General features: G+C 36.9%; 1 protein-coding gene across 7 annotated transcripts in view; it reads right to left on the bottom strand.

Moving 5' to 3' along the window:
* Positions 1-15279, bottom strand: part of METTL25 (methyltransferase like 25) — a 136851-nt gene that overhangs the window by 40518 nt on the left and 81054 nt on the right. For 5 of the 7 annotated variants that reach the window (XM_059886833.1, XM_024992400.2, XM_024992401.2 and 2 more), the window contains one exon: positions 3322-3415. The exons of the other annotated variants lie outside the window; for them this stretch is intronic. In XM_059886833.1, coding sequence (XP_059742816.1) covers positions 3322-3415 — 94 coding nt within the window. The remainder of the gene's footprint in view (positions 1-3321; positions 3416-15279) is intronic. 7 annotated transcript variants of the gene reach the window in all.

Here is a 15279-nt window from a genome sequence, read left to right as displayed (position 1 = left end):
AATTAAAGATCGAGGAGGAGATCATTTTGATAAAAAGTCTTCAAAATATAACAACAGAACCACTGCTTTTCCCATCTTCCACACTCTGTTTCTTTGTATAAAGTGGCATTTTAAGATAATAGGGGGTTTACAATGAGAATGCTAACAGAATTGTTAAAATGACAAATGCTTGAAGACAGCAGATCTCAACCAAGTGTGATTTTTCCCCCCAAGACATTTGTGCCTATGTCTGGAGATTTTTTAAAAAATTTATTTTTGATCGCTACCATTAGGGTGCTATTGCTGACACCTAGTGGGTAGAGGCCAAGGATGTTAAACATCCTACAACACACAAGTTAGCTCTCCACAATGAAGAATTACCCAAACGCGATGAGTTTGAGAAGTCCTGCTCTAAGAGAAAACGTTCAATGCTGTGTATCACAACTGACTACAGGACTTACGGGTTAATATTTTCTGCTGTGTATGGGCCACTTATATATCAGCACATGCTGTTCTAGTCTCCTTTGGAATGATGTTTTGTCTGAGACTATTCTTTGTCTTTCCACAGGTTTACATGGTTTCTTGTGACTAAGAAAGTATCAGAGCATGCTAGGAGATTTTCTAGGTACTTTACCTAATTATGCAGTTTTGACTATGAAGAGATGCACTTTGAGAGATCAGAGACACATCAACAGCAATCACCACATTTTCAATTATATGTAAAATTTGTTAATCAGATCAGATCAGTTGCTCAGTCGTGTCCGACTCTTTGCGACCCCATGAATCGCAGCACGGCAGGCTTCCCTGTCCACCACCAACCTTTTAAATAATTTGATATATCTAACATTTTAAATTTAAGTGATTTTGATACTTTTTACAATTAGAATCTCACATGAAAATTAATGTCATTTTAAAAATAAAACTATTCATATCTTTTTATCATGCATGTGGTCAAGACTTTCATTTTAGCACTGATACTTCATGACATGAGAGAAAAATGAGAGGATTTTGTATTAGATCACAAGTTCAGTTTTAATAAGTTATCCTATTTCCAACTACTCTGGCCTGATAGACAATTCTCTTAATTTGTCTCCCATCACAATTAAAACAAAAAATCCTCAAAACACATACTCATCTATTTGTTTCCTCTCACCCCACTACTTTTTAAACACCTTATTATATTCTATAAGTTCTTTCCCTTCCAGCTTGGGCTTCTTATTCCTTTTCTTTTCCTCGCATATTTTATTCAACACATTTGTCTGTAAATGAGCTTAAACAGTTTTAAGAGAAAAATCAGCAAGTCCTATTATTACCTTTTAATAACTAAGTAAGACATTCATTTAAGACTGATCTTTTTATGGTGATACTTATCTACATTAGTCTTTTCCTTTTGTTTTTAATTGTACTTCTTAGCACAGAGGTGGCTGACAGTGGAGGTTCTGATGGAAGCTGAATCTGTGTGCAAGTTCCAGCTCTGCCCCTTCAACCAGGGGAAAATGACTTGCCTTTCTCTGAGGCTCTCTTTCTAGATCATTACATTGGGTATTATAAGTATCTGACATAAGAGTTTTAGTGAAGAGTAAATGAGATAATGTTGATGTTTATGGCATAATAACTAACACATAGTAAGTCCTCAGTAAGTGTGTGTTAGTCGCTCAGTCGTGTCTGACTCTGTGACTCCATGGACTCAAGTCTGCTAGGCTCCTCTATCCATGGAATTCTCCAGGCAAGAATACTGGAGTGGGTTGCCATTGCCTTCTCCAGGGTATCTTCCTGACCTGGGGATCAAACCCCAGGCAGATTCTTTACTGTTTGAACCACAAGGGAAGCTTAGTAAATATTATCTATTAATAATATTTTAATCAGTAATATAAGAAGCATACTAAGAGACATTTACTATGGTTATTATTAAAGACAAACCTGGGAAAAGAAAGCCATCAGAAAAAATATGTGACATTCTATCTGGATTCCTGGCAAATGATAAAGCATTTTTAAGTAAAATAATATTTGTAAAAATTATGCTTAAGGTTATATTTTTAATATTACTGTAAGAAGTGGAATTGAAGTGAAATAAATATATGCACTAATTAAGACTAACAAAGAAAGACTAGTCTGGTTAAAAATATATTTAAAAAAACAGAAATAAATAACAGTGTTTATTCTTATTTATGCGAAACTAGAAGGATGTTCATTTTGGTGACAATAAAAATATTTATAGAAGTCACATCAATTGCATTATTATAAGCAGTGCATATACAAAAAGTAGAATAAAAACTAGTATTATTTAGTTAAGTACTTGCTATGCACAAACACTATATTCAGTGTTTTATGTATATTAATTCATTTAATTTTTCTTGAATCCTATAAATTTGAAATGCTTTTTAACAGCTATTTTATAGAGGGCAAAAGTGACCGTACCAGTCTAATCATTTTAAGTAATAAACAACTGCAGAGTAAATGTATAATTGGTACAAAAAATAATAATATCCTTTAGCTTTGATATGACTTAACCATATCTGTATAATTTTTTTTCTTTTAAGAAATCCATTTCATTCCTTAACCACCTATTTCATTCTTGATTTCAGTTTACAATCAATTCAAAATACCAAAGTGATCCAGGTTCAACTTAATATTTAATAACTCATCTGAATCATGTTACTTTTTTCTCAGTGTTATTTATTACCACCAGTCCATCAGCTTACTTTTTTGTCTTCAGCAATACGTTCTTAATTATTCCCTTGGGCCTCCTATGATGTTACAACTTTCCAGGATTCTCTCATTCAAAGACTTTTTGAGTTTAAGATTTTTAATTTTAATGAGTTATACAGCCTTTAAATGGGTATGATCCCTGGGTTGGGAAGATCCCTGGAGGAGGACATGGCAACCCACGCCAGTATTCTTGCCTGGAAAATCCTCATGGACAGAGAAGCCTGGCGGGCTACTGTCCATGGGGTCACAAAGAGTTGGACATGACTGAGTGACTAAGCACAGCACAGCCTTTAAAGGCATGCAGTCTAAAATTAAAATCATCATCTTCTGCTTTACTTACAATTCTCATTTGTTCCGTTTTCTTGCTTTTGAAGTCTATTTTGATTTGAGAACTGGCAGATTTTACCTGAATAAACCTAAAAGGGGAATTACTTGAGAGGTGTACAACAGCAAACTATCCACATGGACAGGAAAGGTGAGCTGGAATTAAGGTAACTGTTTGGTTTCAATATAACTTAGACGTTTTCCACAAATAAGAGGAAAGTAGAGGCAAATAATTTTGTGTTATCTCAATCCATAACCCCATAGAAGTTCTTGTGTTTCTTATGAAACAGTGGGCAATAATACACTGACCTTGGACTCATCCAACCCAAGCTTCTTTAGAGACTTTCTGACATAATCCGGAAAGGAGGAGGATTTGGAATAAATTTTACCAACATGCCGGTCACTGCAAAACAAAATCAAATCCCTCTTAGTTTTTCCAATTTAAATTATAGATGATCTTAAATCCAGTCATGAAATATTTTTAAACACCTTCTGTACATATTGCACAAGCTCCACATGTGATAAAAATGTAGCAATATTTTTGCGAATACTTAATTTACGTATTATAAAAGACATTCAGGATCTGCTTCTGAGAATTCCTCCAGCATACAACAGTAGAAGATAGTATTATGAGAAAAAAGTTGTAAACCTAGTAGAGATATGTTAAGAAGCCTCTTTTGTAAAGGGTACTACAGGCCTTTCCAAAGGTTGCATTGTGCTACAAAGCACATTTTTACTTTACTGGCTCAACATCACAGTGCGTAGTTCATGGCAACACCTGCGAATAGCGGTGATACCCAACAGCCATGCAAAGAGAATTTCCGAAATGCCAGCCCATTGAGCAAGCACCATATACTGCTGAGTTAGGTCTGACTTAATTTCATTTGTGCCCTGCAGATTTTCATTATAGTTTAAAAGCAGAATACAAGATGGTTGGAAATTCAAATAATGCAATGCTGAACTATTTTATCTTACAATTTTCGTTGCAACTTACGTATGATGTAAAAATCAAGAGAAGACAAAACTTACCACCTGTAAGTATCAAAAACAATGAATAAAAGCTCATTTACTCATATGTGTGTGCTAAGTCGCATCCAACTCCTTGTAACCCTATGGATTATACTCTGCCAGGCTCCTCTGTCCATGGGATTTTCCAGGCAAGAATACTGAAGTGGGTTGCCATTTCCTCTTCCAGGGAATCTTCCCAACCCAGGGATTGAACCTGTCTCTCCTGCATTGCAGACAGATTCTTTACTTCTGAGTCACTGACTCTTGGCAGTATAAATATTAATCACTATGTTCTAGTTAGACATGAAGCTCCATCAATTCTTTCAGTGAAATATATCTCAAATATATAACTTCAACTCCATTTCTAGATGGCCACTTCAATTCCACTTATTATTACCTTGGGCTCTAATTATTACAGTTGCTGCTGCTGCTGCTGCTGCTAAGTTGCTTCAGTAGTGTCCAACTCTGTGTGACCCCATAGACAGCAGCCCACCAGGCTCTGCCATCCCTGGGATTCTCCAGGCAAGAACCCTGGAGTGGGTTGCCATTTTCTTCTCTAATGCATGAAAGTGAAAAGGGAAAGTGAAGTCGCTCAGTCATGTCCGACTTCCTAAATAAAGCTGATGTTGGTCCCTTCATTCCTATTATGTTATTTTCTTAGAAGAGTATTTTCATTTACCACTTCCCTGCTCAAAAACTGCTTTGATATACTAGTTATTTGAATAGGTACATGTTCCAGGAAGCAGAAATTATAATTTTTGTTACTTTTTGTGTAATACTCAGATCTTATACATATTAACATATAACAGACATCATATAATAGATATGAGTATGTATCAGAGTATGTTGAATTGATTAACTGTGTAGCCAGAAAAATAAGTCAATATTAACTCCCTGCTTCTCATCTTAAAAAGGTTTTTAAACTTTAGTTATTTTTATTTCAAAAGGGCAAACAATTCTTTCCCATGAGATAGTGATTTTGGTTCTTATTTATAGGATCCATTACTACCTAATGGAGAAGCTTAAAAGAGAAAGCAGAGCATAGTGCGTAGAGTATGGCTTAGTCTGACTCTGTCACCTCTATGTTTATAAAAATGTGATATTAATAGTACCTATTTGGTAGAGTCACTGTGAGTATTAAATTAGGGAATACATGTAAGATCCTCAGAACTATGCCATGATGTGAGCTGTTTTTGTTGCTGTCATGAATGTTGCTTTTATTATAAGTGGAAGCATCGTTTGGGCTCGTCTTTGATTTCAAATGATAAAGAGCAAGGGTAAGATGCTCACAGGTCAATGCTAACCATTGTAAGCTGAAGACAGAATGTATTATAGTGTAAGTGTAGGTACTGATTTGTTTCCTGGGTTTTATGTTCCAGATTGCTTTCAAAATAAGAGAAACACTTAAAATTTTAATTTGTCCTCATCAAGTGTAGGTATTGATTTGTCTCCTGGGTTTTATATTTCAGATTGCTTTCAAAATAAGAGAAACATTTACAATATTAATTTGCCCTCATCTTACTTTCTTCTTTCGGAATACACTACCCTTTTACTGTTACAGAATCTCACAACATGATTATGAGATTACTTTTAGTGTCTTAAGCAATAATTTGCTGCATAAGACTTTCCCCTTAATCCCTTGTTGATTTGTACTATTTCAGACCTGTTTTTAGCAGTAACTAGTTAGGGAAGGGGCTTCTCTGGTGGCTCAGTAGGTACAGAATCTGCCTACAATGCAGGAGACCCGGGTTCAATCCCTGGATTAGGAAAATCTCCTTGAGAAGGCAATGGCAACTCACTCCAGTATTCTTGCCTGGGAAATCCCATGGATTTCTGTATCCTGGTGGGCTACAGTCCATGGGGTTGCAAGAGTCAGACATGACTAAGTCACCACCACCACAGTAAGGGAGAAAAATATCAACCAAATAGAACTAGGAAGGTGATTATTTGATCATGTTACTTCTCTTTAAATTCGTCCAGAGTTTCCCATGACCATTAGAATTAAGATCTAAATGCTTGTAGTGAAAGCAAAAGTCACTCAGTTGTGTCTGACTCTTTGCAACCCCATGGACTATACAGTCCATGGAATTCTCCAGGCAAGAATACTGGAGTGGATAGCCTTTCCCTTCTCCAGGGGATTTTTCCCAATCCAGGGATCGAACCCAGGTTTCCCGCATTGCAGGCCGTTTCTTTACCAGCTGAGCCACAATGTATAATAATCCTTGTTCCACTTGTTCCTTGCTGACAACCTTTCCACCACTCTTAGGACACTGCCTCTCCACCCACAATGAGCCTTTCCAGTTTCTTGAACACACCATGCTTCTGGCTATAAACACTATTGTGTTACACTTCGCCCTTTATTTTTTTGCCTCAGTTCAGTTCAGTCGCTTAGTCGTGTCCGACTCTTTGCGACCCCTTGCCTAGGGAACCCCAAATTCATCCTTTTCAGATTCTATCTTAAATGTTGCCTTCTTAGGAAAATCTTCTCTGGCCCTCCAGATGAAGTCAGGCTCCTGACACAGAACTTTTCCTTCACATGATTACTCTTTTAAAGAGTCAGTGGACTCCAAAGAGGGGTGAACATATCCCAGGGAAAAGAGAATATTAGAACTGTAATTTCTATTAAATCTTTTTTGTTTTAATTTCATTTTTCCAGTTTATTTTAAAAATCTATACAACAGACTAGCAGAAAGACACATGAATCACTTATAAACAATTAACTATTCATTTTGGGGGTGTCTACTCAGAAATGCTTATTGATAGGGGCATGCCATTTAAAAATATATTTGAGTTCACAGCTCTGAGCAGCTGGAGAGCAGAGTTTCCACCTGTTTTGCTCATGACTATCTCCTCTGTGCTTTTAGTCGTATCACACATCTAGCAGGATCCTACTACATGGATTAAATAATTAAATATCTCTTGCAGCTTGCAAAAACATAAACATCTAGTTAGACTACAACATGAGATGTGTTAATACAGTAAATAGATCTATTTGCTAGTCAGGTAAACAAAATATAGGAAGGCAGGCTTATACATACAAATAAGTAATGTAATTTAAAATATATATTTATATATATATAGAGAGAGAACTCCTGAGAAAAATATAAAAGAAAAATGCAATGTAAACAAAACAAATAATAACAGCTAATGTTTATTTCATTTCTGTGATGTGCCAGAGACTGTTTGCTTATTTATTTTGCTGTGCTGGGTCTTCACTACCGTGCACAAGCTTTCCCCAGCTGCGCCAAGTGGGAGCTTCTCTCTTACTGGGCTTAGTTGCCTCGCATGTGGAATCTTACGAGACCAGAGGTCGAACCAATGTTTCCTGCACTGGCAGGTGGATTCTTCACCACTGGACCATCAGGGAAGTCCATGCCAGAGACTCTTAAGCCCTTTGCTGCATCTACTTATTTAATCCTTACAACTATTCCGTGTGGTAGGTCCCATTATTATCCTCATTTTAAAGATGGTGAAACTAATGAATGGAGAGGTTAAGTAAACCGCTCACGTTTTAATTCAGGAAGTCTGGCTTCAGCATCTAGGATATTAACTACTATTAAATATTAACTCTGGCATAGCACTTCAAAGGGCTTCCCCGGTGGCTCAGCAATAAACAATCTGCCGGCAATGCAGGAGCCACAGGAGACCCCAGTTCAATCCCTGGGTCAGGAAGAGCCCCTGGAGCAACCCACTCCAGAATTCTTGCCTGGAGAATCCCATGGACAGAGGAGCCTGGCAGGCTATGGTCCATAGTGTCACAAGGGCAGACATGACTGAAGCAGCTTAGCATGCACTGCACAGCACTGCAGTAAGATTCACAGTTGATATTATTAAATTCCAGATGAATAATGTCTACCTCTGCATTATAGGCAAACAGAAGTAGGCAGATTCCACGTGAACTCAAGACTGAAATGAGTCTGAATCCTTGCTCTACCACTTATTTACCACTTAAAAGCCTCTCTTGTCCCTCCTTGTTTAGCAGTAGAAGGTTGAAGATTCAGTAACAGAGTCTATATAGTGTGCTTGGCTCAGTATCTGACAAACACTCAATGAATAGTGGTCATTTTCCTGTTACTGTGCTGCATTCGAGGGGTAGAATCATCCACAATTTATGAGGGAAGACAGGTGGAGAAATGTTAGAATTCGATGTGATAAGCGCAAGATGGTGAGCAGCATACAGCACAGAGTAGGGAGTGCTTCAGCTACTGCAATTGACAAGGGGAACTTTCTTAGAGGAAGAATTGAGTTTCAAAAGGTCTCAATTTCCAACAGTATTGTGAAGAGCAATATTGATAAAAGAGATGAATATACAGTAACATTAAAATTAGGCCAACACTTAAAATTTAGAAATAGGTTAAACAATTTTTTAAAATTGCTTTCTTAAGGACTTCAAAGAGGTACTCTAAGGTTTACAATTTTCCATGAAATATGAAAGGATAACTGTGTCAGAAAAAAGTTCTTTTCTAAAATTTATTAAATTTATTTGGTTCTACATAAGATTGTACTTGAAAATAGAGTGCTATTGTTAAAAACGTTCTGAAAAATGGTTTTATTACTTTTATGGCTATGGAAAGAGAGGAAAGTACCAATAAGTCCATTTTGGTTTAAGAAATAAGAATATATTATAGAAAACAGAACGTCAATTTAAATATTATTACCAAAGCAACATAAGATTAAGTAGAATGAATCAGGCTTTTAGAACTTTTGGAGGCAAAGTTACTTCTGCCAGACATGGTGCTAATATCTAAAGTCTGGGTAACTTACAAAACAATGTTCTTAAAAATAATAGCTTCAAAGAGAGTTTATAATGAAGAGTGCAACCTGCTCCTTTGCAGCTACAAGAAAAAGACTACTTGCCTCATCAGCCTTTAGAAGAGTCTAAAGTTTTAAAGATAAATATTGCAATTCTAATAATTAAGAAACAAGAATAAAGAAGGGCAGGTACAAGAAAAATCTCAGTACTATTCAGAAAGTACAAGGGCAGAATAGGATTGTTAGTAAATGGAATATGGGGCAATCCCACGTTTAATTTTAATTTTTAATAAGTGCCAATTGCATTTTTCTCATTACTTAACACTCAAGGTTGGAGTCTGCTTTTATAATTACATACTATGACATCACAGAATCACTGTAATCTTAATTTTTGCTGACATGTGTGTAAATAAATCCTTCTCTCTGTTAATTACTTAATATAATTAATATGTAGCAGTTTAGTCACTAAATCGTGTCCAACTCTTTGTGACCCCATGGACTGTAGCCCACCAGGCTCCTCTGTCCATGGGATTCTCTAGGCAAGAATACAGGTGTGGACTGCCATGCCCTTCTCCAGGGGACTTTCCCCACCCAGGGATTAAACCCGGGTCTGCTGCATTACAGGTGGATTCTTTAGCAACAGAGCCACCAGGGAGGCCACATATATAATTATATATAATTAGTCTAGTTAATATAATTGTTTTCTGTAAGAAAATGCCTAATATCAAGGATCTGGAGGCTATCTCATTCTGTCTCCTCTGACGTATTAAGTATCTTTGACTTCTCTTTACTGAGTCTTGACTTGTCACAGGAAAACGTTGAAGTTTTTCTGTCTGAAAACAGCAAGCAAGCACACCAAAATCCCCCATCCCACACAAAACCTCTCTCTGATCCTATATCCTAAAACTACCTCCCAAGGGTGGTTGTCACATGATCAAATGATGAGTTGAGTCCCAGAAGCATTTGATGTACATGAATTCAAGTATGTATGCTTGGCATGTCACGAAAAATACTGTGAAACATTTTATGTATGTATTGTATACTGTATACAGGCAAACAATATGCACTTAAACATTTTACACATTTAATTACGATACTGGGCTATAATACTGAATCTATGTACTTTCCTTCAGTACTTTGTAGGAAATGCAAGGAATTTTCATAGGTAGATTTTACTGTACATGACTCCTATGTTTCCACTGTATAGAATGGCTTTTCTATATAAATTTTCTTATTAGACCACGCACCCTTGGTTACTTGGTCTAGAAAGCATGGGAACCATGTCAAATAATGGTTGGCAGTTGCTGTGATAAGACTGCTAGACTAGTTTGCAATACTGCTTACCATCCTCCTGAGAAAGAGTAATGCTAGAATCCTTTTGATAATGCAGAGAAGCACATAGTTACCTGTTTAATATATCTGTCTCTGTTACTCCCTGATGGCAGGGTCCACAGATTATTTGTCAGGTTATCTTCAAGGCCTCAGACAGAGCCTCCGATCATAGAGGGTAGTGTTTAACACAAAGCAGACTGTCTGATTAACAGGACAATGACAGCAGAGTAAGAGAAAGTTGAGGCCACGATCCAAATTTTGGCCTCCCTGGCAATAGTACTCTTTCTCATACAGATTTCAAGAATGCTCTAATTTTAATCAAGAATACTCTCTAAAATTGCATTGTACTAGGAAAAAAAAAACACTTGGACAAGAAGTCAACAGATCTAAATTCCAGCAGCAGTAAACAAATCAGCTCTCAGAACTTCAACTTTCTCACTGAAAAAAGAGAGATGAAACGGAGGTAACATCTACTTAATAGCTCAACAGAAAGATGTAAATGAGATAACGCACGATAACAGTAAACTGTAAAGTGTTACAGAAATATTAGGTAAGGTAGTACTTATATTACTTGATAAAATTATGATTTTGGTCGTATAACTGTGTTGGTATTTTATTTTTTAAATAAGTACCTTGACTTGTTATTAATAAAAGTTTTGGTTTTCTTATTGCTTATATAAGTGGCTTGACTACTTACCATGGAATGCAATAAGGTTAAATGCAGAGATTTAAAACTGTGGTCTTCACTGGCTGTGAGGAATCTGCAAAGACTTTTAAAGGGGTACACCATTGGGGCTGATTTAAAAAAAATAAGTTTCCAAATCCTCTACTTCCTTATACCCACTTTCCTTAAACTCATCTGTCTGGGAAAATCCCTGTTTTCTACATCTCCTTTCACAGATGGCCCTTCTGCTCTAACTTGGCAAAGAAAAGGCATACCTCTCACCCACATTACTATGTTGCATTGCTATGAGGTGTCAGATCCTCCGGAGAATCGTTGACAAATAGTTTCCTTACTCAGGCATTATAAAGGCCACACCCATCTGTCTCAATAGGAGATGCATTCCAATAAAGTTTAACTGTTCATATTTAATAATTAAAAATAAAAAATTTTAATTTATGTTGTCCACATGTATAAGTATTCATGTAACAATAACTTGACCCTAAATAATTTATTTTTTAACATTTAGAGCTTTGACAGGTATAGGAAATTTTGTCATCAGGTGGACATGACATAAAAGTAACAGGAGAGCAAGGACTAGTCACCAAAAGGAAAGGATGTTTGTTGCACTATGTTCCTATTTTGGATTTAAATGGGACTAGACTTACTGTATATAACAGAAAATACTCCATAGTATTCTATAGTTGACTATCAATAATATATGTGATATTAAACAAAATAATCAAAACAATCTTATTTTGCTATTGTCATTTCCTTTGGAACTGAAAGACAAATAATCAAATTAATCACAAATGAGATCCTCGGATGGGTATAATAATTATTTTCAAGATTTTTCTGTGCTTCTTAGAGTATGCCCCATAAAACACTTAGAGTTATAAATTTTAACTACGTGTGTGTATAGTTTTGAGAGAAAAAAATATCATATGAACAAATAAACACATTTCAACAAAGTTCAATAGATGAATTTTAATAGTGATAGCATTCACTATGTTCCAGGCACTATTTTCAGCACTTTATATACACTAACTTTTGGAGAAGGAAATGGCAACCCACTCCACTGTTCTTGCCTGGAGAATCCTAGGGACGGGGGAGCCTGGTGGACTTCCGTCTCTGGGGTTGCACAGAGTCGGACACCACTGAAGCGACTTAGCAGCAGCAGCAGCATATACTAACTTACTTTTCACAACATCTCTTTGAGGTAGGTACCATTTTTCACCCCAGTTTACAGATTGGAAAACTGAAGTAGAAACACATTAGGTCATATGCCTAAGATCACAGTGTCTCACCCAGTGAGGAAGGGGCGGTGCTTTTAGCCATCACACCCTGCTGTCTCTCGCCAGACCTCTGAGAGTCTTTAAAACAAAAATGTGCGTTTGAATCTTAAACAGGACGACAGTGCATGAAGCATTTACTTGATCAAGAAATTCTTGTCTCTCAAAGGATTTTTATAGAATCACTGCTCTTCAGACAACAATCTGAAGAATACTCTATAATCAGGATCTGTAATCAGGATCTGATTTATCTTTCTTCAAAGGCATTTCTAAAATACTCTGGAGCTAGATTACAAGGTTCCATGACTTGTGAATGGAACCAGCCAAACAAAAATCATCTGAATTGGGAAATGATCAGAGACAAGTAAGTAAAACATTCAGTATATTATGTGTAGCATAAGAGCTAATGAGAAGCTGATGATAGAGGAGAGAAATGTTAGAGAGGAGTGATGGTGGGTGTCACAGGATAATTTTGAGTGAAGAACTGAAGGAGAGTCAGCTAGCCATGTGGCATCTGGTGATGATATTCCAAGCAGAGAATGCATTATATGGAAAGGCCTTAAAGTAGAGAGTATTCCTCTTATTTTTAAGTAATGGCAAGGAAGGCAGTACAGACATAAATAAATGGGAAATTAGTAGAAATGAGATCAGAGAGAGAATGATAGCTCCATCATATAAGGCTTTGTAGGTCATAGTGAAAATAATCAGCTTTACTTCCACATGAATAAGAATCCATGGGAAGATTGTGAGGAAGATCTCACTTAAAAGTATTAACAGGATCACTCTGGCTATTGCATAGAGAATAGACTCAACGGGGCAAAAACAGAAGCAGGAAGAGCAATTAGGAGGTTACTGTAATCATCTAAATGAGAGATGGTGGTGGCTTAGACCAGGGTGGTGGCCCTGAGGGTGGTAAGAAGTGGTGGCATTTTAGATATGTTTAATTAGAGAGACTACAAAATTGCTGGACTAGATCGAGGCAGTGTGAGAGAGAGGGGTCAAAATTGTCTCCAGAATTCCTGACCAGAACAACTAGAAGAACTGGACTACGGTGAGCTACAGGCCACAGGGTCACAGAGTCAGACACAACTTGAAGGAACAATAACGATTAGACTACAGATTTGAGATTCATCAGCGTAAGATGGTATTGAAAGCCATGCAATGTTATGAGATCACCTGGTTAGTGGGGACAGAAAAAAAGCTCTTTAACAATGAGAGGTTTCAAAGAGGAAGAGGAGTCAGCAAAATAAACTGGGGGGGAAAAAACGAATGAAACAAAAGAACGAAATTTAAAAAGTGACTATCTTAAGAGGGACTTTCTCTAGCATATAAGAGAAAAAGTGTTTCCGTAAAAAGTAATAAACTGTCTGAAATACTGATGGCAGGCTAGGTAAGATGAGGACTGAGAACTGACCACAGGATTTAGCCATATGGGGTCACTGTTGTTGTTCAGTCGCTAAGTCATGTCCGACTCTTTGCTATCCTATGAACTGCAGCATGCCAGGCTTCCCTGTCCTTCTGTCTCCTGGAGATCGCCCAAATTCATGTCCACTGAGTCAATGATGCTATCCAGCCATCTCATTTTCTGTCAACCCATTCTCCTCCTGCCTTCAATTTTTCCCAGCATGAGATTCTTTTTCAATGAGTCAGCTCTTTGCATCAGGTGGCCAAAGTATTGGAGTTTCAGCTACAGCATCAGTCCTTCCAAAGAGTATTAAGGGTTGATTGCCTTTAGGATTGACTGGTTTGATCTCCTTGCAGTCCAAAGGACTCTCCAGAGTCTTCTCCAGCAGCACAGTTTGAAAGTGTCAGTTCTTTGGCGCTCAGCCTTCTTTAAGGTCTGATTCTAACATCTGTACACGACTACTGTGGGGTCACAAGTGATCCTAAAAAAGGGAGTTTGATGGAGTGATGGAAGTAAAGTCTGATTGGTATTCAAGCAAAAATGGGAAAGAAATTGGCAGCCCTTTCAAGGATTTTCCCAGTAAAGGAAAGAGGAGATATGAGATAGTAGTTGGAGGGGAAAATGGGTCCAAAGAGGATTTTCAGAATCAGTGTTCTTAACCATGATGATATATGACTTCATTAAATAAAGCTAAAAATTGGCCACCAGGGCTCACTAGGTGTCAGAGGAGCAGACACAAATACTAATTGTACATTTAGATTGGATAAGAGCAATGAATCAAACAGATTAAGTTCTATGGGAGAAGAGAGTGAGAAGGAGAAGAGAAAGATACTAGAGATGTTTTCTAAACTGAGTTTTAAGGAAACCCTAGGATTTTACCTGCCAGAGGTCAGGGGAGGAAAGGATGACAGGAATGGGGAGGTGAAGATTTCAAGTAGCCAGAGGAGCTCCAAGAACACACAGGAGGTGCAAAATTAATTGCATGGGAAAGGAATAATCTAGTGTACAAACGATGTGCATGAGCAGCTGCTTGGGGTACAGAGAAGGAAGAAAGGGGTGACTTAGGCTGGAAAGGACATCAGTGACACCTGAGAAATGGCCCTGAATGCCATAATAAGGATATTTTAGTTTTTGAGTATGAAGAAGAGGAATTATCAAACATATTGAAGTAAGAAAAGTGACATGACTGTTTCTGAAAGATAAATGATGGGATTTAAAGAACAGACTGAAAGGGGGCCCTCTGTCAGAATAAGGCATGGTTAGCATGCTAAAAAGGAATGAGCATTCTTTCTTTTAATAAAAGTGAATGCAGTAGATCTAATTAAAATTCTACTCAAGTGAATCCAACACCATCCACATGCTGTCCACAAAATGAAGAACATGGCTTACTTGTGGCATTTTCCAAAGAAGCAACATCAGTGTAGGAAATTTTAGGAAAAGGTAGATATACTCAATAAAAATAAGCAGAAAGTGTCAAAATTCAGTTTCTCTATCATCACAAAATATTTATGAAATTATTTGTCTCGTGCCTTTTATATGCTAATATATACTGAAAGACAAGGAAAACTTTAAGTATTTTTTCAGACTTATAAAATTTTGCTGAAAATGGAAATCCCTTAAAGAAGTACCAAAAATCTTCAACCTACTTTTCAATTTAAAAGATACTGACTTGCTAATTTGACCACACGTTAGGGACTAAATAATTACCTTTAATTTTGTGAGCCAGTGTTGATGACCTGGCTTTTCAAATATTTATCTGATTACTGCAAAATCATAATGAAATTAAATTAATTAATAATTACAGGCATCAGAAATGA

Source organism: Bos taurus, chromosome 5 (assembly GCF_002263795.3).
Source record: "Bos taurus isolate L1 Dominette 01449 registration number 42190680 breed Hereford chromosome 5, ARS-UCD2.0, whole genome shotgun sequence".
Taxonomy (NCBI): domain Eukaryota; kingdom Metazoa; phylum Chordata; class Mammalia; order Artiodactyla; family Bovidae; genus Bos; species Bos taurus.
This window is presented reverse-complemented; position numbering and strand designations above follow the sequence as displayed.